Here is a 27,686-nt window from a genome sequence, read left to right on the forward strand (position 1 = left end):
TGTTTTTTGCTTTCAACATGATTTGATTTTTTTTTTGCTTTAATTGTATTAAAAATAGAAATAAAAAATCACAAAAATTATTCTTCTTCATTATGCTAATCCCAAATTTTTATCAAATATTTTTCTCCCATGTTTTCAATGCAATAATATTTATTAATTAAATTGTTTGTATTTTATTGTATCGAGGCAGTGATGTAGTTTTTCTATTCCCCATTCGACTGACACTTCGTCGGGGATATTGGGAATCTACGAGAGTAGTAGTGGGTGTGGTTCAGTCGAGTAATGGACAGGACCCTTCGTCCACTGAGCAAACTCCAGGACAGAGGTTCGTAATCGAAAGACGCTTCTGGAGGAAATCCTAGAGAACGCTTTCGTTCACAAACACTCCACCTTGCCAAGGATTAGAAGGATGGGTTTCGTATCCGCGCTGACGGTTGTATTTTTCCCTCTTTTCATTACAATCCCGGAAAATATTTTAATATGTCTTTTTCGATACAAAATTGTAGCATATACACATGTACACGCACAACTACACACAACTACATTCGAAATGTGAAATTAAATTCCTTTTCCCTTTTTCGTTATTGCTTTGAAACAGTTACTAATAGCTGCAATATCATTTTCGCAAATTCTCGCAATTCAATCGTAATGCGTTTTATATGATGATAACTTTCAATACAAATTTATCGCGTATGGTTATTCCGCTTCAGAAATCCGAATCGACGGAAATTTCCGGTGCGTTAAACTGTATGCAGTCTTTACATGACGTGAATTGACAAAGAACATGCAAGTCAGCGTTCGTTCAAGGATGCAAAATGATAAAAGCTCTACTTAGTTCTTTTGCTATGTAGATGCTATCGTTCCATGGCTGCTTTGTCGCAATTATGCGACAGTAAACCCCTCGATAAGAAAAACAATGGCTTGTCGCCCCGTTTGCATATTTCTCGATGCATTAAACGTGCTCGCTAATCAGCTGTAAACGAGGATGTGATAAATTGATAGTCAATGAACAGCTCTACATACAATGATCCTTGAAAAAGTACTTGAAGGGACAAAATTCCCTTCATTGAGAGATAAAGATGGAAGAAAATACCAAAAGATGAAAAAACGAGAAAAACAGACAATCGCAAACAAAACTCAAAAATCATTAAAGCGATGGAATTAAAAATATTATATTTGGATCATTAAAATTTACAGACATTGGCAACATTAAAAAATAATTAAAAATTAAAATTAATATAAATGTTTAAATCATGTTTTATGAAACTCGGGTGATTTGATATTGTTAGATGTGAAACATTATTTTGTACTCATGACAAGGGATTAATTAAAAGTTTCTTCTTATTAAAAAGAATATATGATATAGCAAAGTACAATTTATCATTTTAAATCTACTTCATTAATTTTCCGTAATCTTATTAGTTCAAAATAGCATTTATACGCAGGATATAAAATTAATTCTGATTTTTTAAAGGATTAGATGTTATATTAAAAACTATAAAATCAATCACTAAATAGCGCCAATTGATATAATACTTTATAAACTGTATATTGTAAATAAAATGTGCTAATTTAATCTATAAAGTAAAACGTATTCAAATAAGTGGAAATTAGTATTTGTAATTCTACTTCGTGTAATGAGTTGCCTGCAATTGGATACGTTTCAACGAGATGCAATCTAATTACGTATGCATTTCAGTTCCTTAAATGCGTATATTAGTGGTTTCAGTACTAAGCTTGGAACTCGAAATGCACAACATTTCAAGAACGCTGAATTACAGCGATATATGTACGTCTTCCGACGTAATGGCGTTCTCGACATTTTATTAAATTTATGCGATTAAAATCGTTGGCAAAATACTTCTCTATCTAAATAAATGTTTTGCACTATTCAGCATATTTAGAAAAATACGAGCATATATGCAAATGTGCAAAGAGAGTAGAGACACAAAAATATGTCGTTATAAATAGATATCGCTATAGATATTGTTCCGATAAATATCATAAGAGAATTATGTGTATGTGTGTAACGTCTTTATCAAAATTTCCTTAGAAAAATCTAGGTTATCTCCTATAACAATTTATATAAAAACTGATATCGACATGTAATTTCTCAGTAACAATATATTTCGAGGCACAAAGTTCTATCAAAAATTATTATTGAAAATAGTCGAACAATCATCGCCGAGGTAAGTGAAGAACTCGAGAACCACAGTCTAAGAACGCTTCTCGTCCCGTCTCTCTTCCCAATTAACCGCAAGCTCACCCTTAGCGGTGTACATTTCGCGTCCCAAGAGCAGTCGGCGCCTTTCATTAAAGTGCGATTCCGCTGAATATGCATCGCGACTGATTTCGTGACATTTTCGAAGTAGGGAAATACCGCGTCTGCGGGTGCCAGGGACACGAAACCGATTTCTTCGCGCGTCTTCTTAGATCACTCGCGCCATTATCCCAATTGATGCTTCGCAATATTTCTCCTGGGGCCATTTGGAAGATTTTGTCCCGTCTACATGGCGTACACACTCACACAGCGACGACAGGATGCTCGTAGACACGTGTACTATACCTCCTCTTCTTCCTCTCACCCACCCTCTCGCCTATCGGCTTCGCTCCCTACTTTATCTCGCTTTATCCTGTCCTACCGACCCAGGTACACCGACGTACCCTCTTGTCGCCCGCTAGTATAGCCGTGTCTTCGTGTGCGCGTATCAAGCGGTACCCAATAAATCCACGGTTTAATTAAACTAAGTTTAAACGGAACCCTCACCCTCCCCCGCCCCCGCCCCCGACCCTTTCCCTACCTCGCGCAGGGCAGTTATATGTGTTACGTTCCTGATCCGCCGCTAAATCAATTATCGGAGTTACCGGCACGATGTGAAAGGGTGTCGCTTGGAAATACCTTCGAGTGGCTCGCACATATTGTGCTTTTATTTTCAGCCCACGCTCGAAATCGTCCGCGACGGATTGAAAAGAGGCTGGCCAGGATTAATGATGGATTAAACAGCGCGCGTTTTCTTTTTGTCGTACAAAGCACGGCATAAGTGATCATACGTTTTATGGAATAGAAAGAATTATTAATTGTCATATTGCAACGCCTGCATGTGAAGATGAATTTTCTATTACATTTTGTAGCGTCAAAGTGTGCCAACGAAATCTCCCAAATTACAACGACATAAAGGTTGATGCTGGCTTTTAAAAATTTTCATTGCTCCAATCACGAAACAAATAAGATATTATATTTAATATATTTAGAGAACTATATCAACATAATTTTGCTTGTAAAATCACGATCAAGATTCTCCTTTGCGTAACAAGGAAGTGACGCTGAAATACGATGGAAAATTCAACGTTCTCATGAAATATTTATTGCAAAATATTCGGCGATCTAAATGTAAAAACGCAAATATTGTGCAACTGTAGCCGTTGTTGTATTTTATAGAGAAATAAACAATGCATCATTGAAGCACTCTGCAAATAGCAAACAGTTTATTCTGCTGAATTTTGCACGTATCCGCCGTGACTCATTCCTACTTTATTGATTTTGAGAAGCGAGATACGGTATCGCGTAAAACGTGCAAATTGTTAAATGGAAAGCGGATCGGTTTACGATGCTCGTCTATACCCGCCGCTGATTTATCATTTAATACCATCGCTAAGTGGATGAAACGTTAGCTTGGGCGGCCGTATTTTTGACGATTAAAATGAATTTGCACCAATCCTCCAATATCGCGTCAAAGAAGAGTATTATGGCGTTTCAAGCGCTCGCTTTCTATTATAGAAAGTAGATGTGACGTCGCGCAAAAAGAAAAAGAATAGAACCGATTAGAGTGACAGAGCCTCTTGTATCTCTACAATCCATTATGCTTAATGAAAATGCAAAGCCGATTCGTGCAATCAAATGCTAACCCTTGTAGCATGTATCGGAATTCCTTCAACAGTACGTATCACTTTGGCAGGATGCAGATACACGATTAAGCCTAAGCCATTCCAACTATTTCAGATGGTACATGCGATGGGTAGGGCTCGATTAAACGGATCACTTCCGATCCATTTTACAATCAAGCCGACTGTTCCGCCTACAAGCTTTGCTGTAGCGAGAAATGCGACCTACGTTTTCTTTCCAAGCAAGTTGTACAATTATACAATACATAAGAAATATTCAATTTCGGATACTATTTTGGACATTTAATATTAGTTTCAAACACATGTACATGTATGTAATATAATAAAAAATAACTTAAATGGTATGCATTTGGAAGAGTTACCATCCTCATTTGGTATTGATTCGCACGCAAATAAATATTGAAAATTGTAGCTTGATATTTATAGCTATTGCTACAGTTTAACTTTTCACCAATAACAAATTAGTTTAATATAAGTCTATTGGCAGCATGCTATAAAAGGTACGATTTAGCGTAACCGGTTGTCTAAATCGTACCTGAATCTTTTAAATATTGTCTTTACATATTCAACATTGTTTCTAGATTCGCATAGCGAGAATTCTAGAGACAGTTAAAAATAAGGAGTTAAAGTCAACCATTAATCTCTATTCATGTTCATCTATTTACTCATTTAATTCAGTAGTTGCATTCATCCTTTGATCTTCGTGTCCACATCCGCTAATGTAATAGCAGCATACCTACTATGAGACGTTTGTGCCGCTTATATGTATGCTTATATGTATGCTGCGGGACATGTATATCATCGACATAGTGACGGGCGGTCTGACCCGTTACTCTCTTGGCAACCACTTGGCCGGGTACGCTTGATCGGTTCATTTACCATCGCTGAGAACGTGCAGTCGGGGGTAACCACCCTCGCAATCCCTATTTGCTTCTTCTACTGTTCCCAGGCCCCTTTGGTCTGGCCAATTAAAGACAACCTTTGCGAAATCAAGACGATCATCGAGTATACGCTTAACCCTATATTTTACCTCAATTAGTTAAACACCAAGTGTTTAAAATGTCTTCTAAAATCTGACAGTTATAAAGTTATTATAAAAGTCTGAAAGGATATACACAAAGAGAATTTTAGAATTTATCTTCTTAAAATGATGACACGTCATGGCATTCAAAGAATTTTATTTTGTGATTAATTTATTAATATCTACCACAATTAGACGTAAAATACGTTTGATTTTTTATAATAAGTAATATTAATATTAATCTGATACCTAAGTGACAATAGTAAAATATGAATAAAAGTGTGTCAGTTACAAAAATAAATTCAAGCCAGTTTTATTTTGATATCTTTCCTTTTCAATATTATTATTTATTAATCATTAAATAATTAAACCTTTGTTGATAAATTATTAATCAAATAACCAGTAATTAATGATTCTTTATATTTTATTGATATTAATTCATAAATTTCATGCTTTCAAAGGCAATATTATTTAGAAGATTTAAGTACGATTTAGACAACCGGTTGCGTAAATCTGCTTAATATACATTTGAATATTTCAAAACTTTCTATCAATGGTATATTTAATGGAGTCAAGTTTACTGGCATAAATTATTAATGAGAAATAATGTTTATATCTACTTGTGAGAAGAATTTTATCGATGATTACACTGTTTATGAAGAGTTTTATTGATGGTTGTACTGTTTGGAAGCACATTGCAAACACTTCGTAAATCCTCTGTTGAATAACAATTTTATAAACACTTAGAAAACTAAAATGGAAATGTTTGATATTATGTTATTAAATGCGGAAATGCTTCAAGAAATGCTTGAAAAACATTCACGTAACAATGATTTCAACATGCTTCAAAACAATCTCATAATATTTTCCAAATATTCTGTTTATGAACAATTAATAAATATTTCTACAGCATGGAGATCTCTGGCAAGCCGTTAAATAAATTCGACCTATTTCTATTTCTCGTAAATATTCACAGAGAATAAAATATGAAGCGTAGCATCATAAAATTTTCACTGATATTTTAATAAAATAATTCCTTAATGTAAATTCTCAACATTGAAGTCAAAGACAAAAGTAAATAAAACATGTACTTTGATAATACAATTTCTAGTTCTGGAGAAAAAGTAATTTTTCATGCAGAAATCTAATAATAAATTAAAATCTAAGATTAAATCTTCCCTAGAATCTTGGTAAAAATAGTATTAAAAATTAAATGTTTGGAAAGTATTTCGACATTTCCAAAATGTTTTCAGAATATTTTAATAAAATCTGCTGAATATTTACAACATCCTGAATATCAATACTTTTCGCGTATATTATATATAGTTTAATACATAGTTTATCTTAAGAAAATCTTACAAACTTTCAATAAACATACTATTTCCACCACAATTATCCCAAGCTTATCATCAACAGTAATTTATAGCAAATTTTGCGGTAAAATATAACGAAAAATTTTCTTCGTCGACAAAGCTATTTTTTGCAAAATATTTAAAATATAATTTATAGTTACTTTTAACTTCCCAAAGCAAAATACGTCTTCTATATATGCATTTTTTTCTGATACTTACGTTTTAGATATTGCATTAAAAAAAAAACGATTATTTTAATTATCACAAATTAAAATGACGAGAAATAATATTGTTGAAAATTTTTCTTTAGAAAAATAGAAAATATTTTAGGTCCTTCTATTCTTCTTGTATATACTACACAGATGAACAAACACACAATATGGCGCGTACACTCCTGAGGGAATTTCAGGAGCGAGTGAAGACGACTTTAACGACCGTCTCTCTTGTTACGACAGTCGAGGGTGCTCAATGATGCGTTAAAGTAAGAGAACGATTGCCCCGTTTCAAAATAATAAAACTCCCTGATAACGACGTTATGTGCTATTCTGTTGAGATTGCAGCTGTTGTGTGTATCTAGGAAGCAAACGCTTGATTATGCCGGTTAAATGCGAAGCTTGTATCAATCCCAATTTGTTTCTTGTTTCAATAATCTCTGTCCTAAGTTTTCAGACTTTCTTTTAATTAATTACAGCTTTATTTAAAAACAAATATCATACATTATTTGAAACTCTCCATGCACAGAAGAATAATATTGATACAAAATGGATTAATCGACCATGTGTTACAACATTATGGCGATTTAACAAGACTAATTTGTAAAAACAATGTAACACGTTGCTTTGCGTATCGACAGCATTAACTTATATTCAGTTGATGAATAGAAAATATTTTGTTGTAATTGCAGAATGGTTAATTAAGTGGTGCATTAACAATTTTGCTCAAATGTTACAAAACTCGCGGATGATCGCGCGCGATCAAAATTGAACGAATGATATTAATAATGTATAAATGCGCATCCGTATGCGCGACAGACGCGATCGTATTATACGCCCCATAATGCAATAATACGCGAATATGCAGTGCAAAATAAACATTAAACCTCAATTGTTCATTACGTAACTTTAATGGATTTAATGTACATATTGATATCGCGCCGATACGTATATTAAACCGGATAAACACCGATAATTATGCGAACATTTACGTATAAATCGAATCTGCTTGGCGCCCGATGTACAATATTCCAGAAATCACGCAGTTTGACACAAGTCAAGTAATGTAATTGGGATAGATCAACCGAGAAGTGAATTTTGGCGAATTAATCCGTAATTGTTCTCTTTAAACCGCGTCGCGTCGCACGTTTTTTATAAATATACGTATACGAGGAAAGATACACGTGTATCGACCAAGCGTAAAAGAATAATAAATTGTCGCGACGAAATGGGCGAACATCCTTACATCATTCACACACAAAGATAATTATTCCATCAGGACACACTTCATTATCGCCCACGCTGCACAAAGTGTTAATGAACCTAGAGAGACGTGCATTTCCAAACAGGTAACAAGGTTGAGACAATACAAATGAATTCACAAACGGTCTCGTCGCCGCTCAGAGTATCCAAGAACAAACAATAACCGACTCCGAGGTGTTCGTTTGTATTTCCAAGCAGTTCCAGAGGAAGAAACACTTCTTACTGAACTATGCGAACTATCCAAAATTACTGTTTCGATAAGTTTATTCAGGATACCTTTGTAAATTTATAGCAAAATTAAAATTTGCATCGAAATTGCAATAAACTTTAGATTAAATACGGAATAGAGGAAAGTCGCCAATACTGACATAAGTCTTATAAAGCGACACCCTAATTGTGTTACAAGTAGCGTCTTGATCTTGAACTTTCTGATAGTGATATAGATATAAAAAACAAATTATAATTTTCAGATTAGATTAGACAAACTATACATATAGAAAAATGCACATTTAAATTGATATTTGTTTAAGTAAGTTACTGTTAAGAAACGGTAGAAATAGATAATTTATCATTTGATTAAAACGATAACTTTACCAGAAATTAATTAAAATTGCAATAAAATTTAAATCTTTTTACAATTTTCTATCGATTTTGTTAAACAAGAAGAAGTGCCATCAAGACAAATTTAATAGAAAACATCAAAATTGTTGTTTCGTTAAATTATTTTATCTTATTACCATAATGAAGAAGAGAGATAAAAAAATTCCAACATATTTCCAAAATATGCTTGAAATATTACTGCAATATGTACATCACTGATTTTGCATTTTCTCAAACAATAGCGAAAAATTTGAAATGCAGGTTAAAATATTCAATAGTAAGTGTGTGTAATAAAATTACATATAATAATAATAATAGAATATATAAAAATATAATATATAATAAAATAAGTGTAATACAATAAGTACAATCTTGAACGGCAATTAGCAAGTAAGTTAACTAATGGTATCCCTCTACAAGTGCTCCAAACTCGAATCTCCTGCAAAGCGAGAATTGAACATTTGACTTTCCGTGTACCTTCACTGCTAGTCGTTAAAGTTTAACGATCCGTTAATGCTTGTCGAAGATAATGCCCGGAACAATTCGCGGCGAGTCGATAAGGTTTAACGATGCCGTAAATATTTCTTTGCAACTATCGCCATGAATGTGTCATTCTGAAGATTAAAATCGCGCCTCGCGCGAGTGTGAGATCGATTGATAGCGATTCTCGCAAGTCCGAAACCGACGAGCGTTACTTGCTTGTTATTTAAAACTAAATAATGTCACGGCTGTTAATTGAATAGCAACGTTAAAAAACGGGCGTTGCAATAACGGCGCGATTTGCGAGATTTGCATTTAATCAGGCCGAGAACTCGCACTGCGTTTCTTGCTAGCCGTTGTAAATGCAGCGCAGCAAGAATGCCCGAACGCGTTTTTATCGCGTCGCCCGTTCTACACGCGGACTTCGTGAAAACGCCGCTGTTGTGTTGCGCCGCACGTTGGATCGCGCGAGTTCTCCAGTAACTGTTACATGCGAACTGTCTCAGGGCAACGTTATTGTTCGCTTGTCGGGAGACTTCGAAAGTTTCGCTGCCCTACATTTGCATCCTAACGATAAACGTTCTTCTGAAGGAGATTTCCTACGCCGAAGCGTGCAAAGTTATCGCTCGCTTTGCGCGCCATCGCGACGCAACTTTGCAATTACGCGATATTAATTGCAGCTAGAAAGACAAATATTTGTTATCACATGGACGTAGAGTAGAAGCATGTTAAATAGAAATGTTTGTCTTTTCGATTATGTTGTCCGAGTGCAAATATACTCAACGACGGTACAATCAAATTGAATATCGATTATAATTCAATTCTACATCGCAGTATATATAAGTTTGTCAAATATGTAGATTTCACGTTTCATGTACTCACGTCAAAAATTATTGCAGAAATGTAGGAGAGAACACGTTTATTTTTTCTCTTCGCGAGAACATATCACTCTCTAAATCGAAAACAGTGTATTGTTGACTGAAAGACAGTGAATAGTCTGATTTCAGTGATATTAATGATACTTATAACCGGTCATGGTTATGCGGGAAATCATTTTCTTTATCGGAATCACTGGAAAACCGTAAATGATCACTGAAGATCACAGTTATAAATATAGCACTGTAAATCAGTAAGATTTTACTGATCCAGATTTAGAGCGCGTTTTGCGACTTATCAAAAAATGGATCACAGCATGGCACTATTGGACGAAAGCTTTCATTCGCGGCGCTATTTCGTGAAGAGTTATGTTTCGACGAAAAAACCTTTACGCGTATCTTCCGATCGATTTTTCCGTAGCGTGCGCTTCTACAATTTGTGCTGGTACGCAGGGTCTCAAGAGCACGTACCATAATCTGAGATCTCTATTTCGAGTATTTCGAAGTGGCACGACAACTTAATGTCATGCAGGAAGTGCAGTGTAGAAATTGTGTTCTATCATTTTTCAAACTAACAATTTTGCGACATTAATCAACGCGATTAGCTTTCGAGATTGACGGTAGCACGGAACAGCAGCTCGACGTGGTAAATTGTAAAGCAATACGGAATGAAGAATAGCATCATGTATTTGACAGCTTTCTTCTTTGACGTAAGGTATAGTTAGACCTTAAATCTTTACGCTCTTTTTGAGAATATTATAAGATCGTTTTACGCTACAAGATCGTTTTTAATACTTTTAAAAGCTAAACATCAACTTAAGGAAAAATTGAAAGAAATTGATATACACCGTCGGTGAAAGTCCCCTTGGACTTCCTTCTGACGACGTAAGGGAGAAACAACGGATGTGTAGCAAATGTAGCATGAAAATATTACTCACCACACGGTCGCCCGGATGCTTGACATAACAATTCAGCTCCGCCGTCTGACCGACGATAGCAGTGATATTTCGCGGTGCGATATCGTCGAATTGAGGTTTATTATCCCAGGATCTCGTCGGCTTGCTTCCTGCTACCACGCTAGCGATACTGGAACCACCTGAAACAGAATAAGCCAAAATATTAATAACAGAAAATGTAAGATAATTCTTTTTTAATCTGAAAAAATTCAATCCATCGGATAAAGTTATTGTGACTATTAAAAAAAAACTTTAAAAATTATTTCAGCTTTTCAATGAGTATAATAAATGTATGTATATAAATGTTAAAATTAAAATTTAGAATCTGTTTGTTAGCTTGTTCTCTTAAATTAGCTTGAGCTTTATTACAAAATAAAAGCTGCTTGGCCTTGCGGGCATAAATTAATCTCATGTTCAATTTAATTTTATATGATGGTCAGTAATGGATTTAATGTTGTTGTGGCTTCAAGCTATAAAATAAATAAACTCTTCTCGTCATAATGTGAAATCTTAATTCACGGCTTGGTTAGTTACATATAAACTAGGATACATGTAAAAAGGAATCCCGACAAGAAAGCATAAAGTACTACAGATAAACGCACAATTGAATAAATAACACAAATAATTTTTTTAAAAAGGTAATAACTTGTGATAACATTAATAATATTACTAGAATTTTTTTAAATATAAATAATGTTTTTACTTGATGCCCCTACATTTTATATCAACATTTATTAAACAACAAATAATTTTCCCTAATTTTTATTTATAATCTTAAATTCTTGATAAAAAGAAATTGTTCTTGTATGAAACCTCGTATAAGAGAAATCATAAGAATAAACATATACGTACACTTAAAATTATCTGGTATGCAAATAGGTTGGAGCAAAAATACTTGTACATCTCACGCACGTCATCGTCGCGACTTATCCGTTTGCAAATTATTCGAAAAAATCTTGTGTAAGAGAATATATCGCAAAGCTTAACAAAGCACGTAAACCTATGGACAAATCTTATCTGACGAAACATTGAGCGGGCTATATAACTCATGCTAAAGTCAAAGTCGAAGTTAGATGAATATGGAAACTCAGTACGGCGTACATTCAAACGAGATTAGACGCAGAACCCTTTACAACATCAGAAGCTGCAGCTGCGAGTGGACTGAAAGTTGCTGGGTTGCGCATGCCGTAGGTAATTGTAATAAGTACTTGATTAAGCCCGAACTTCCGGGATTATAAAGCGTCACGCCATTACTCACGGCTTCTGTACACAATTGTGTTTAGTATTCACGGAACACGTTCGCGTCAAGAGTACTACTATCCTCTTTGATCTTACATCGAAGCAAATAATTTACAAACTAATAAAAGTAAAGCATATTAACGCTTTGCGTGTGCATCCCTCCCGCTTTCTGTTACTTTCATCGCGCTATAACAACGTGTATCTACAATAGCGTTAAAATCAAATATAATGCGACAGTTAATTTTATATATATAATTGTTGACAATATTTCAACGACATTTCATTTCTATACCATTTATAAAATTTATATTTTAATGATGCGATTTTCTTCACGTTACAAGCACATGTGTAGAAAATACATCGTAATATAATTAACCACAACGTCGGATTTACAAAATACTAATTACTATCTTGCAGTCAATAAACGTTAACTTATATATATATAACAAACTACGTTTCAATAATAAAAAAAAAAAATATATATATATATATATATATAATTATATTTCTTTTATAAGATAATTATATATACTTTATATCTTTTTAATTATTTGTACTTTTTCACGTTGATTCATGTATACGACAATAAAATGGAATTTGTTTTTCTTCCAGTTAATTAACATGTCAATTTGTATAATTAAGATTAAAAGATTCATTACGGACGACAATAAATTTATCTCTTCTTTTTTACTTTTATTTTCATGGGAATGCATTAAAAATTAATGCACTCCAGTGACGGTCACGTGGTAGTTAATATACTATATGATGCAACCCAGCATGGGTTTTATTCAATTTATATGAATCGCTCGAGTTGCCATTAACCGAGGTTTCGACGATCGCGGGGATTGTCATTATCATAATCCCATAGGAGTAGCTGAATGGAAAAGAACGGTCAGGTTTCCGAGGGGCGGCATCGGAAAGCCCAATGGAACAGCCGTGCACGGGCAAGAAGAGCGAGATAGGACGCGTCCGATAAAATTTTCCATTGTATGCCGGGGAAAATGGGACTTCGGCGCGGGTAGAAATTGAAATTGTTACGAGGTACATGTGAAAATTGCGGAAATCGCACTGCGAGGCTCAGAGCATAACGAGAGCGTGACGAGATCAAAAAGGTCGGTACCTTGAAAATATTCTTACTAGCTGCGAAATTAATTCGCCGCTGCTTTATGGTGAAATTAATTTATATGCGAGATCTAAAACGGGCATTTTTCAGTCCGCACTGTTGCCTTCGTCGCGGAAAATACAAAAGCGAATGAAACAATAAATAAAGAGCAATATATATATTTTATATAAGAACATTTATGAAAAATCCGAAATATTGTTAAAATCGACTACATAATAAAGATAAATGTGAAGATAAATGCTATATGATATTTAATTATACAATTTGCTTACAAATTTTTATTTATACAGAAAGCTTCAGAATATAAAAGCTAAAATATTATTAAAAATATACTGATAAAAAAGCAAAAGCATATTGATAAAAAGTTAAAATTTCATATCTTTTTCATCACATTGTAAAAATTAAATATATATAACAAATTTAAATATATATAATGTCGAAAAACAGAAAACAATTATCCGTTTTTATTTTAAAGAATTTAATAATCTTAAATGAAATGTTTTAATTACTTAATTTCAATTCATAAATTTCGTATATTACATATGTATAAATTTAAATAAAGTAATTTAATATATACAGAGTGCCCATAAAAGCCGAAGCGAAACCTATTCAATTTATTAATGAGATCGAATAGATGAAAAAGCTTTCATCAATTAAAATAAATGTTCGAAAATTTTTTCTTCTGCAAAAACGCAGATTTTTATTTGTCAAACTAATGACTGTCGAACTCTTTCAAATATATATTTCTCATTCATTAATTATTATAACAATTGATGAAAATTTTTGACGTTTATAATTTTTCAATAAAACATTTTCGGACATTTGTATAAACTTTTCACCTGCTCAACTTTATTAACAAGATGTAGTTTGGTCCCAATCTTCCCAGATACTCTACATAAGAGCACATATGTATATGTAAAACACACATATATAATACATATAGCGTCATATATATCTCATTTCCACGTTGTCTAAACAAACTTTTACATTCCTGGATGAGTTGTTTCGCCACTAAAGCATTCTCTCTTAACTTTTGATGAACACCGAGAAACGAAAGCTATCGAACCTCAGCTTTCGATACGCAAAGGCTACCCTTCTCACAGTACCTTGAACGAATTCAATAAGGTTCTGCATTCTCCGCACTCCGTGGCAACAATAACTTCTTGTTATAGTCATGGCGCGCGGGTTAAGCAAACACCGGTCACGAGAACAATACGGGCACTGCCCACTTGCCGGATGATTTTCCAAACTTCCTTCCAGTCGCGGCACGTAATCCGAGTTGTTTGATCTGTAGCTTTGAACTCGGTGGAAAACACCACTAGTGAAATTTTCCGCTTCGCCTTTAAATTTAGCCATGTCTGCTTTTATTCCTGATTTTATCTTTATACGTCCGCGCTCTTTCTCTCATGTTGTCTACGCACAGTTCCAACAACATTCCATCCCATTATTTAAAATTCACGGCAAATAAATATAAAACGAAACTTTTCAATACGCAAATTATCGTATGCAAATTATGAATTTTAAATAAAACAATGAGAATGTAACATGGAATTTAAAGAATGCACAATATTGTATATGTAACATTCAAGGATGAAGAGAAATTTTTATTACTAACATGAAGTTTCACAAGTGTTTCGTGAAATGCATAAAATCTAGTGAGACATGTAAAATCCATATGATTATAAAATATTTATTACTTCAAGATATTTATATTTAAAGATTGAGGAAACATTCTAAAGAAATATTTATAATCGCGTTAAAAATATACGCATCACGTAATAGCTGCCGCATATGCGATGGCTACGTCTCCACAAAAGAACATGTTATAATGTGTTTTCTACTCTTTAGAAATTATTACGCGAGAAACAGAAATTCTTTCTCACGTTAATGTGAACTAATGGCCGTGCGCGATGAAAAGAGAACGCGGTAATGCCGTTAATGTCAAAGCACGCTGCGCTTTACTCACGGTCCACGTCGTATTTCACCGCGCTAAGCCGCGTCGAATCTTGCCCGGCACTGGGGCAATATTTATTTGCCGTTACGATAGCGAAAAGCGGAGCAAATGCCTGTACAAAGTGTCCCACCGTTACGATACTCCACCATAGTTTTCCGACCAGTTCCTATTCCAGTCGCACTTGGCTCGGAACTGCGCCGGCGATATTTCGAAATGGATGGTATCGTCGATTTCGGTATCGAGTGCATTGCCGAAGGGTCCGTTCTTTTCTACCCGTTTTATTCCGTTGCTCGCTTCGTTGCAATTCGTCGCGGTATACGCTCGATCGGCTCGCAGCAATATGAGCGCGCATTCCCTTTTACCTGCGATCGAGAAGCTGGATTTTGCCGTTCAGATAAATCGACGACTCGCAAACGACGTCGACGACAATTGCGCGACTAAGTCGAGGTCGGGAAATGATATTTATTTTTATCATCTTCCTCTGTGCTGCAATCTATGACGAAATAAAATAGAGTGCATTGCGAAATGTTAAATTGAATAGACCGAGAGCGGTATTCATGGTAGTAAATAAATTTTAATCTCTGATTAAAAGCGGAATTAATTATAGATTTATTCGTGCATTTATTCATTTTTTCCTTCAAAGATTGAAAATTATTTGCGACTATGAATATCTGATACACGTCAGGATAAATTTATGTTTTTCAAGAGAAAAACAATATACTTCAAATAATTCGTTAGTTATTTTACTGAATATCTGAAAACATTTATTTATTCGTTTATCAAAGGAATGTAAAAGAACCAAAAAGTTAACATATATCTTGTTAAAAAATACAAATAAGTTTAATTAAAGGGATACATTAAATTTACGCTTGTACAGAGCTGGGGAACAATACATTTAATAAAAATATTTATTTAAAGACGCATCTATAAAAATATTATTTAAAATAAGCATTTTATATAACAAATATAAAAAAAAAACAGTATGTAATATTTATAAATGCATTTATTTTAATTTTCGATGTTATAGATGAATAAACTTTTTCTATTATCTATACACACATATATATAATTGTTTACTATTTTTTGTTAAAAATAAAAATAAAAATACTAAAATACAAAACAACCTGAATATTTTATAAATATGCAAACGTAACTTGATTTCTGTAAACATTTATTTAAAAATAAATTCACTTATGTTAAATTAAGATAAGAAAAATGATAGTTACATTTGTGAATCCATGATATATGTACTAAATGTTTTTGGTCTTACTGTTTTCCATTTTGTACTCTCAAGAAATAGAAAATAAACAATAAAAAACAAGGAAAATTTTATCCTTATTTATCCATGACATATCAATACGTAAAATAAACATCATATTTTCAAGTAAATGTATAAATGTATAAATACATGTATAAATACTGTTTACTTTTTCATATTTATACACAAAATACTTATTTCAAATAGTATTTTTTATAAACACATCCTTTAAATAAATATTTCTATTACTATTTCCCCCCAACACTGTGTATGTACGATATTTATGTTTTGAATAAAAAAACTAACATTTTTCGTGAAACAGCAATGTAAAAACAGCACAAAATTCAACGAACAATCCAAAAATAAAGCCCAAGCACTCCTCTCTATCTCTTTCTTTCATACTTTCGCAAGATGTTATGGAAGATCAAGACATCATCTCACGAAGGGGATCGTGCGAGATCGAATTTGCACGCGCGCGTGTTTCTTGAGCGAAGTCAAGCTTCCGCCTGTGGATGGCTGCACGGTCGATTGCGATAACGATACGACGAGGCAGCCGATTACGATCCCGTATCCCACGTGCCTCCTTTGGGATGGGGTACAAGAGCGTATTCTATTAACAGGATGGTTTACACAGTCGCGTATCCCTCGTAAATAGAAATGAGCAAACAGATTCCCCGTGCGGCAACGCAGCCATCGCATCGGGGCGTTTTGCCGCGCTCCCGTTCGCCAATTTCATCAACGCCCGCTCGCATAACTGAAAACCGTGAAAAATGAGGACGCGGAGGTAGAGAGGGAGGGAGGGAGGGAGGAAGGGTGGCAGGCGCAGGAGCACAAAGACCTTCCGGCATTTTCCGGAAAAATGTTCGCGCGCGCTGTGATACGCGGGCGAAGTAATTTATCACTCTCAGAACGCCGCGACATTAATAAGCGTTTCGGGTCAGACAATGAGCGGTGGAGTAATTCTGACGAGCAACTCGCGCGCGTAGCTATTCGTCTCGGAAGGATTTGTCGCCAGCGGGTGGAAGAGCACTCGCGGTAAAATGGAATATTAACGTTGTACATAGATCTCTAAATTCAAGTGGAAGACATTCTCAAAATGGATTTTATTATTTTACGGCGCCGATAACAACTATTTAATTCAACAATGCGTTATTTTATTGTGCGTAATAATAAAAGATTATTGTTACAATTGTACTACAATTAAAATATTATAATACGTTTGCAATGTATTACAGGATTTATCACAGATTACATTATTAAATGCAATTAAATTAAAATATAATAAAATTGAAAATACAATATAATTATAACAGGAATCTCTTTCTCTCTCTTATAAAGTTAACGAATATCGTAACTAAAAATTATTACAACTTAATTATTTGCTCGTCTCAAAAATCAACAGCATAAGGCTATTTCGTGTACATGCGGTTTTTCTTTCATTTACTGACTTTTTATAAATTATAGCAATTACGATGACACTTAACAATTTGACATACACTGTAACGGGATTAGAATAAGGGATTAGATCTAAAGATCAAAATATACGCGGAAAAAAATCCAAACTTGGGTTGAAATGTTTGCGCGCTTAAATAAGATGTATATATTAATTAGATTCTTAATAATTCATACAGAAACAGCGTTGGCTCAGACAGGCCACCTTTGTGCATTCAATTATTATTCTAGAGTCTTATATTATTTATTAATTATTAGAATATTTTTTTATATAATCATAAGTGGCAATATAAATAATTAAATAAATTTTATATAATGAGTACATGCTACGCAGCCGTGTCGATTTTTCAAGTGTCGTAATACATCGCGTCTTATACATAACTGAAATAATTCTTTTCACTGCGATCCATTATGACCACGAGATTTATTACGGAGCTTCACTCGTCCCGTAAATTATAGTATATGCTAGAATCGCGCGTGCTTCTGCGAGCAGAGATAATTTAAATGCGCGTGACTGCGAAGACGGACCGTCGAGGTAAATAATACAGCGTGTATATGTCGTGAAGATGGAGAGTGGGTGCAACACACTCGGTGTGAAACACACCGAGATCCTAGATGCCTGCTCGAACAATCCGTACAATCGAATAAAAGGAAAGTGCAATGGCGCAGAGACTGCGAATGCGAGAATCGGAGCAGCGCCCGAGGAAATTCGCAGAAACTATTCGTTTTCTCTTTGGCGGAAAGAACTCGAAAGATCGGACGCGCGGAGAAATTGCTGAGTTACTACTGCATCAGGCTTTAGCATAAAGCGGAATACGGTGATATTGATATTACGGAACTTTAATGGTCGTATAATACACCGTCAGCACACACGTGATTCTCGACTTTCAGTCGCAATTATTCAAAAAGTCCGATTCTAGTTTAAATCATCTTTATTTCCACGCGGCTAAGAAGTGTATTTTCTAAAATAAGAGAAATGAAAGGGACAAACGCGTAATACCACACGCTATATGCACCACCTATTTATTTGTATATCTGCATCAGACGTAGCTTGTATTAAAGATAATTTAAAGCGCTAAAATAACCTATTTTTGAAAAATTAAAAAGAAAACTGCTACGCATAATGTTTTATATTTTTACACACTTAATTTTACATATTTAATGAGTATCAACAAATTTTTAGATGGCTAAATATTTATTCGTCTTTATGTTATTTAAATTTAAAAACAAATATGTCCGTTATTTATCATATAAACTAGAATAAATGAAAAATATTATAAATTATTAAAATCAGGTACGGTTTAAAAAATAAGTATTAAGTTTTTAACAAAATCAAATAAATTTAACCTGTATAAAAAAATAATTAATTTATAAAAATTTATTGGAATAATCCTGCTTCGTGCAATAAACAGACGTATTTTACGTACATGCAAAAATTATAGTCGATAGTTTCTGTAGTTTCTGAGAAATTATGTCAGCCGACTTGAAAAACAAGTTTATTTTTAAATTTATGTAACATAAAAACTAAACGTTTAACTAAATTTAAACATTTAACCAAAATTTGTAGATTTTACTAAATGTATAAAAGAGTAGAAAAATATGTACAACAGTTTTTTTTCTTTATTAAAAAAAAAAACTCTTACAACTAGGCAAACTTTTTCGCTCTGGACTAGAATATCTCTTTAAAAAATAAAAAAAGTTGGTAATCAAAGCTCTTTCCTGTTTGTTCAAATCGTAGAGATATGCCACTTCAATGCGAGAGCACTTTTAAGCAAAATAAACATTCCAACAGTTCCAGTTCAACAATCCATCTAGTACAACAGAATCTCACCTATATCATACGTATTCAATAGCGAGCTTAAACTTTACGAAGCCCATTAGCGGGTAACTAGAGGATGTTCTATCGAGCAAAGTCAGCAGTTAAATTCGCGAACGTCCAAATCTCACGAGGCCGTTCAGCTTCACGGCATGAGTGCCATCCTTAAAGGCACCAATTCTAAAGCGTCTACGTGTACGTGCGTACGCTTTGAAGAGAGTACCAAGTCATCAAGGACAGGGCGCGAGCAATCGAAAGGGTTGATTCGAGCGAGCGGAAGAGTCTGCGCTCCATAGTGATACATTTGACCCATGGCCAACATCGGATATGGCAAGATCAAAAGGCGGGGGGGATCGCGCGCATTGAAATTCGAAACTCGTAAATTTAATGCGCTGGGAATTAGACTATTAAGCGTGAACAATACCGTAATCTTGCTTGGTACATCTGTTCTATCCGAGCACGATAATACTCATTGCGCAGTAAACGACTCAGAATATTAAGGCAATAATAGCGGTGCGCTGATAATTCCGCAAGCGCAATTCAAGATAAATTTTAATGAACGTTATCCTTTTAGCGCAGAAAATTTATTGACCAATATTAAATACATCAAAAATAATGTTGCAATTCGTTAAAACATCTCATGAACTTAGAAAGTTGAATAAATATCGAAAAAATATAAGAAGCGTTTCTCATTTCCAAGATTTTCAAACTTTTATTTAAAAAATCTGATTATTTACTTTAACTCGAAAACTTCCTTTCATGGATTTCAAACTTTCAAAGACTGTCCTCTAATTACTTGCCTGTAATTTAACATTTGTATTTTAATTATTAGGTTTAATTAGAGTTAATTATTAGATTCAAGTTAATTTGTTGCATTTTTGCATAAAATGCAAAGTTTATTTATAAAAAATTATATATAAGTTTAATGTTTGAATCGGTTTCCATTATTTTCATTATTTTCTTTGCCCCGTAAAGGTAGAAGAAACTTTTGAGTCGATAAAAATCAAGCTTTTTTCAAGATCTTTTTGGACCTCTTCAACTGTCTTAAAATGTAGATCAGTCAGGTAATGTTCGAGCAATCGGAACATGTGGTAATCTGATGGAGCTGGCTCTGCAGAAAAATCCGCATAAAGGAAAATTTCCTAGCTCAAAGCGTAGATGATATCTCTGTAAGTTACAAAATAAAATCTCCACTCCAAATTCTCTACCAATTTTTACACATTTTGTGAGTCAACATCTTCATCCAGAGTAAAACAAATGATTTTCGAGGTACCATTATTTTTTAATGACATAGGAAAAAATGCAATGCCTCAAATGCTGCTTTTCGAATGCCCATTGTGTTCATTACATTGCAGTTTTATGAAGTCATATCGTTAGCTTCGCCCAATATATAGAGTGTTTTGAAAACATATAAATCCATACACTTGCAAATCGCAAAAGGGTGGGAGAATACTTAATTTTAAAATGGAGTATGACACCGAATTAACTTGCACATATAATATATTAATTTTAATTCGCATTTCCTCATTTAGTTTTATATGAATTTCAATGTACATACATACTTGAGCTTTTCAACATATTCAAATGGCTCACGCTACATAATCCAAAATATAACATGTATGACAGTTCGTTTTCACATAACCTTCTGTTCAAACCTTTTCCAAAACCAGTTCTACAACGCTTTTGCAATAAATTTATATTGAAATTACTCTAACACCTACTGAAAATAAATCGCAAGAATAAGTTATGTGAGGAAGTATAAGAAGCTTACTACCAAAGATGAAGAAAATGGACTGTCAAAAGCTATATGATGACGAGTCGAAACGGGGATGTGCCGAAGGTATGTACGTACGTTCTCACGGTTAAAGGAGGACAGTCGGGTTGAAAGGTTGGCCCGGGATAGGATCACGGGTGAAACTAGGCGCGGACAGGTTCGAGGAAATTGCCACTCAGAAAGTTACGTAACCGAGGGGATTACAAAACTTATTGTATGGGGAGAAAACGAGGCAACGAACGGAGTCGCGATACTGTATTCTTACGACCCACAACGCGATCCTCATACGAAAGTAGTGCCCAATATCGTCCGCCATCTTGGGCGGCTTGTATGCGGGAGATTGGAACAAAGGCGGTATGAAATAGTGGCGATAGAAATTTTCTCCGTTGCGATTTAGTCCGTGACTTTTTTCTTAAATCACTCGAACGTAAGCAACAGAACGTAACAATTAAGGTTTTAATTACCCATTAAAACTTATGCAATTTTATATGAATTATTATAGAAATTGTAAAATCAATCAGAGGAAGTGCGCGCTAAAGATTGAAGAAAACCGAGTCGCGTTAAGATTGGGGTTGATCTGAAGAGATCGAGATTGCGTTGCAAAAGAATTGAAAAAGGAATCAGGAACATCGTTGTTTCCAGAAAATTGGCACTCAGAAAGTTACGAAACTGAGGAGATTACAAAACTTATTGCGTGGAGGGGAAACAAGTCATCGAGCGCCGCAATGCAACATTCACCCCAACTTCTTGAAATTCCATTCTTGCGTGCTATTTTGAAGCGGAACATAAGTAAGATATCTCGTATCTGCAGTATCATAACTCTCCCCGCAGAGATGCAATGTGCAAATTACATGCGGAACGACTGACTGTGCGCCGTCGTCTCTTTCAGTTCTGCACAGTAGCCGGCGAGCGTCCCCGAACGAAGGAAGTAATTTCGCATAAATTATACTTGCAGGGAAACTCGATAGCGGATGCGTCGGATCGCTTTATTTAACATTCTGTTCAGGAAAGAGGAAACAACACGCATTTTCTTTCTCTTTCCTTTTTAGTGTTGCAGTTTGCATCATGTACTTATACACGATGAGGCAATAACTATTACCACCTTAAATATCTTCGAAACTATGAGAATAACAGAAACATTTATCTAGAAATTACATAATACAAAATTGATCGTCTTATAATAGTAACGTTTCCTTTTCTAGGTGGAACAAAAGATGTGTAATTCCATATTGCATTAATTGCATTTTTTTAAATGCGTTTTCTTTACACAAAATTAATTTATATTATTATTTTGTATATATTAAATACGAGTACAGTTATAAAAAAATAAATTATAGTTTATGAGATATTCAATATTTTATATCAAAAAATATATCGGAATAAAGTATAAAATATCTTGTAAATTATTGATTTTTTAAAAATTCTACTTTAATGCTTTTATACGTAGAATAATTAGAAAATCGTATTATGCAAAAAAACAAAGGTAATTTTTAGATCTCTTCGAAGCCACGCCACCTAGAAAGAGAAAACCTCTATAAGACAAAGCTTCTGCATCATATAAATTTCTGTTAGATAATTTTTTCTCTCATACTGAGCAAAAAGTCAAAATATTAACAAGGAAATGCTATATGTGATATTTTTTATTATTTAGTAGTGTGTAATAAAATATTTTATTATAATGATTAAATGTATATTTCTGTAAAATATATTTTATTTCTATAAAATATTTCTCATTTTTCTTAATTGACTTATTTGTTAGAAATAAAATTTTATATTTTTGTATTTAAATAAAGATTTATTTCAGTAAAATAAATTTATATTCCACAAATGAATTTTTGATAAAAGTACTTTTTTTCACAGTGTATTCTCATATAGTTTCAAAGGTATTCAAAGTAAAATAGTAATAGTTATTAATTTAACTTGTATAATAGAATTGTAGTTACTGTACCGTATGAAAAAGATTTATTGCATAAAATTGTAACTATACACATGCAAATGAAAATTCACACAGTGCACAGAAAATTGATTGAAGAATACAAATATTTTGCAATGTTGATTCTCCTCATTGCACGTGATCCATCAGTTTCTTCGTAACCTGTACAGCGTGGCATCTACTTTAATTCACACGCGAATAATATTAGCGTTGCTACATAAATTATTTAGCTCGAGAGAGAATTGTAAAGGCGGTTTATTTCGTGGGAATTGCCACTCGGTAAGATAACGTAACTACCTAAACTTGCGTGAGGAAAAACGAATCATCCGGTACTGGTTGTACGTTTCTCTGAGGCCCGGGAGTGAAGTTCCGGGGCGGAGTCGCGTGTCGCAAGTTTCCGGCCGCGTTCTGCTTGTAAGAAGAATCGACGTTCGTGCTTCTCCTCGCCCTCTCTCGCGAAAGTTCGAGCAGAAACTCCGGGCTACTCCTACGATGAAGGATGAGGACAGCCGGCAGACGCCGGTCATTTGTTATTTACTGATCATTACACTTCGACGTGACTGAAATGCTCGACGAGTCACGAGTCCTGAGACGGACTTGCGACTATGACAACGGTGCTTCGTCATTCCGCACCCTGATTTCTTCACGCGCCAAGATTCGCTGATGTTTCGTTTTCGACCGCGCGCCGCGCGTCATGGATAAAGTTCGAGGATGAAAAGCTTACGCGTTAGGCCATTAACGGTACGGGTATTCGTCAGCAAATACTCATCGGAAACTTGGAGGAGACCGGAGTTCGTTGACACAGTTTTCACAATTTCGGTATTCAACAATTATGATAAACTGTGTACTAATGCGATGGAGAACACCTTTCTTTATATTTTCATGCCAGAAACGATTCTACATAGAATTTTCTGTAATACGACTGCTGTATTGTAATAAATTTGTCTTCATAATAAGATAAATTGGCACATATTACGGTGTAAATTACCTATACGACAAATTCTATATGAAAACATAATAGAATTAAATAACAGATCACAGACATGTCTTGTAAAAATTCAAGCTACTTTGTGCTGATCAGATAAGCAAAATGTCGTTACGGAAAAATAAATTAAATTATTTCGAACGTAGCTTGATTCATTATAGAATGATTAAATATAAAGCTTCTTGTTAGAATTGAATATTCATACACTTCTCACTCGCGCGTCCTTAAATAGAAGTCAACATACTCCATCTCTATATACATATATTTGATTTCAATCATTTTATTACAATATAACAAATTATTATTATTCAAAATAACATGTTGCATAGTGATAGAAAACTTCTTTTAATTAATAATATGTGATTTAAAATTATTCTCTCAAGCTGAAAGACAATAATATGAAATTTGAAACATTCAGAAATTTACTCGTCTTTTCTTGAATCAGACTTTTCCATTTCTTTATTGTAATACTGGTTGGTTGATTTAAACTTTGTTGATTTAAATAAAACTTCGGAAACAGTATTTATATCATAAAAGAGATATTTTGCGATCACTTTTCCATTATTTTTTTGTCGTCATAAATACATAAGCGGTACGTTTGCCTCTTGTGCCGAGTCCCGGTCTCCTCTGCGTTTCAATGATAAATATTATCTCTGGGAATTCTTGTGAAATGTGTGCGAACTCAGCATTCGATACACAACGAAATATTTAATAATAAATTTAATGTGTAAATAAAGAATACAAGAAATAAAAAGTGCCATTTTTTAGTCGAAACGGATGTTTAATAATATTTCCGTATCAATTATCAAATGCGATTATCGAAATTTAAAATACAATCGTAGACTGAACCAAAGTACTTAAATTATCAAAAGATACCCCAATAAAGCCAAGATGCATAAAGACGTTTTAATGACAGGCAACAAAGCAACAATATATGGTAATGCGTACCATTTTAAACTGTGATATATATGTATCGTGGAAATGCATAACGTTCACAACATCATGGAAAATGATTTGAAAGTCGCTTTAGAACTTCACGATGCAATTTTCGTAATAATTGCTCGCAAACTAATTACTCGCTAGTTAAGGGGTGGCAATAGCGCGGTGCGCCTCGTCTTCGTAGCACGGAGAGTATGTGAATAATAAAAAGTTGCCTTGAAAAACATGCTGCGCACCGGGTCGAGATAAACTTCGAACGAGAATATTGGCGCGAGGAGGGAGTGTGAGAGGTCAGCAGTATATTCAGGCCTGAAGTTACCGTGGCGTGCGTTCTTCTCGTACTGATTTTTTTTTCTTTCCTCGCACGGCTTCATTCCGAAGAGAGAGAGAGAGAGAGAGAGAGAGAGAGAAGAGAGAGAGAGAAGAGTTGGCGCTGGGTGCGAGAAGCCCCGTTAAAGCCTTCGCTTTAAAGCTTTGCAACTTGGGCAGAAAGTTCGCGTTCGAACTATCGGGAAAACCTCGCGCCGCAGTATAAGTCCGACCTTTCTGATATTATTATTGCCCTGGCCGCGCCATGTACCTCGCGATGTCCTCGTTTTACCTCTGCTCTGCCCTTTTCGTTTTGCTTGTCGCTTAGTTTTCGGTCGCGAGGCACGTAGAGACCGGAAAAAAGTCGCGAGTCGCCCTGCAAAGATCGTCTTGTCACAGCATTCGCATTATCTGGCGCGTATTTCCCTTTGTATTTACATTGGAGCTTCGCAACAAGGAATTAATGGTAAGCGCTACTTCAAAAGCATTTCCAGCTTGACCGTATTAAATGCTTTTCAATACGTTAACGTTGAATTAATACATAACCATTAGAATATGTTTCTAATATTTTATTCTTCAGTTCTTCAGTTCTCTTGTCTTGTTTCGTTATTATTACGATGATATAATAGCGGAATACTCTCTTTCTTTAATTATTATTTTAAGACACACATATTATATTTCACAAGATCTAGAATATTACATTTTTTTCATATTATATCTATGTATATGCATATATATTCTAGAATTTGTGTATGTGCGTGTACTGGAATATCTTATTGAATATACAAATGTCTCTTTAAAATAAAATTGTTCACAGTAATAGTCAGTGAATAAAAACAAGAGTCTCCTCTTGAAGCAATTCTTCTGAGTTATTTGACATTGATATTTTTTACAGATCAAGATTATATTTCGAGTGTCTATGACTTTCATTACAATACATTTCTTAATTGAAAAATAACAAAAATATGTAATATAATAGTAGTGATAGTAAACAATAGTAAAACAATAATTATAAAACAAAATAACTAATTTTACAATGTTATAATAAAAATGCTTGGCAAAAATATTAAAAGAAAGAAAAACCAACAGTGCAATTGAGCATTTTATATAAATATCAAATTTATATAAATTTGCGCTTCGCATTTATGCTGCTGTACTATTGAGTTTAAAACAAATCTACAATATCAATTAATCAAAATACAATATGATTTAGATTCAGCATTTCAACGAAAGAGGATCCATATCGGTATTATAGTATCTATCGGCGCGAACGTTATTTCCCTCATCAGTAAGCGCAACGGCAGCGTCCTCCATGCATCGACATGTATGCGAAATGAAATCCTATTGTCATACACCCGCGGGTATTGTTGAACGTGCGAAGAACGATCGACACAAAGCGGCGAGAGCGAGGCAATTGCGTTACTAACGCGCTAAGCATGAACAAATGAAATTCTACATGGAAACATCATTCGCTTCTGTTTCGTAAGCTAATATTGAAGCGATGAAATATCGTGAATAAATTTTAATTCGAAGGTAAAGAAGCTTAAGAAACTACTACTCGGGAGAATCGCTTATTCAGCGGTGCGAGATAGCGCGTCAGTAAACGCGGTGTGAAATTTCTTTTATCCGTTCGCTGGTGAAATTAAATTTTGCTTGTCGCTTGTCTGTCGGCTCGGTATGTAGAAGCATTGGGTGCAAGCGCAACAATGCACATTGCCTATAACGTCGATACGTTACTCGATTCCAGTAAGAGGTCCCTTTTTCACCAGAGCAGATACCTTTTTCTAACAATACGACCAATGCGTGCTCGCTCTACGAGCGTAACTTTCTAATGAACTCTGTAACTTTTCTTACATTGAATTATATGCCAACTCGTGCTTTCTCTTCTAAAAATCTCGCTGCAGACAATTGAATCAATTATTACGAGGTCACATACAATTTATTTTATTAAAATTGAGAAGTTAATTTCTGTAGTTCTGTAATTATTTATCATCACAATGACTTTCTTTTTAAAGAATGTATAGAATAAATTATATAAATAATTTAATTATTCTAATTACAGAAATAAAAATAATCTGAGCAATTACGTTACATAGTTCTAGACACAGAAAATAAATCGAGATGGCATAATATTTCTTATAATAAATTTTTCGTAATATATTTATTAACATCCATCAATATAATTCAAGATGTTTGTTAGCATCGATATTATTAAATTAAATATTAATAAAATTTAATATTG

The 27,686-nt window shown here is 34.2% G+C and overlaps 1 protein-coding gene across 5 annotated transcripts in view; it reads right to left on the reverse strand.

Annotated features, from left to right (window-relative positions):
- LOC105194638 (basement membrane-specific heparan sulfate proteoglycan core protein) overlaps positions 1 to 27,686 on the reverse strand; it is a 288,155-nt gene that overhangs the window by 114,025 nt on the left and 146,444 nt on the right. For all 5 annotated transcript variants that reach the window (XM_039454875.1, XM_026130854.2, XM_026130853.2 and 2 more), the window contains one exon: positions 10,645 to 10,802. In XM_039454875.1, coding sequence (XP_039310809.1) covers positions 10,645 to 10,802 — 158 coding nt within the window. The remainder of the gene's footprint in view (positions 1 to 10,644; positions 10,803 to 27,686) is intronic.

Source organism: Solenopsis invicta, chromosome 11 (assembly GCF_016802725.1).
Source record: "Solenopsis invicta isolate M01_SB chromosome 11, UNIL_Sinv_3.0, whole genome shotgun sequence".
Classification (NCBI taxonomy): domain Eukaryota; kingdom Metazoa; phylum Arthropoda; class Insecta; order Hymenoptera; family Formicidae; genus Solenopsis; species Solenopsis invicta.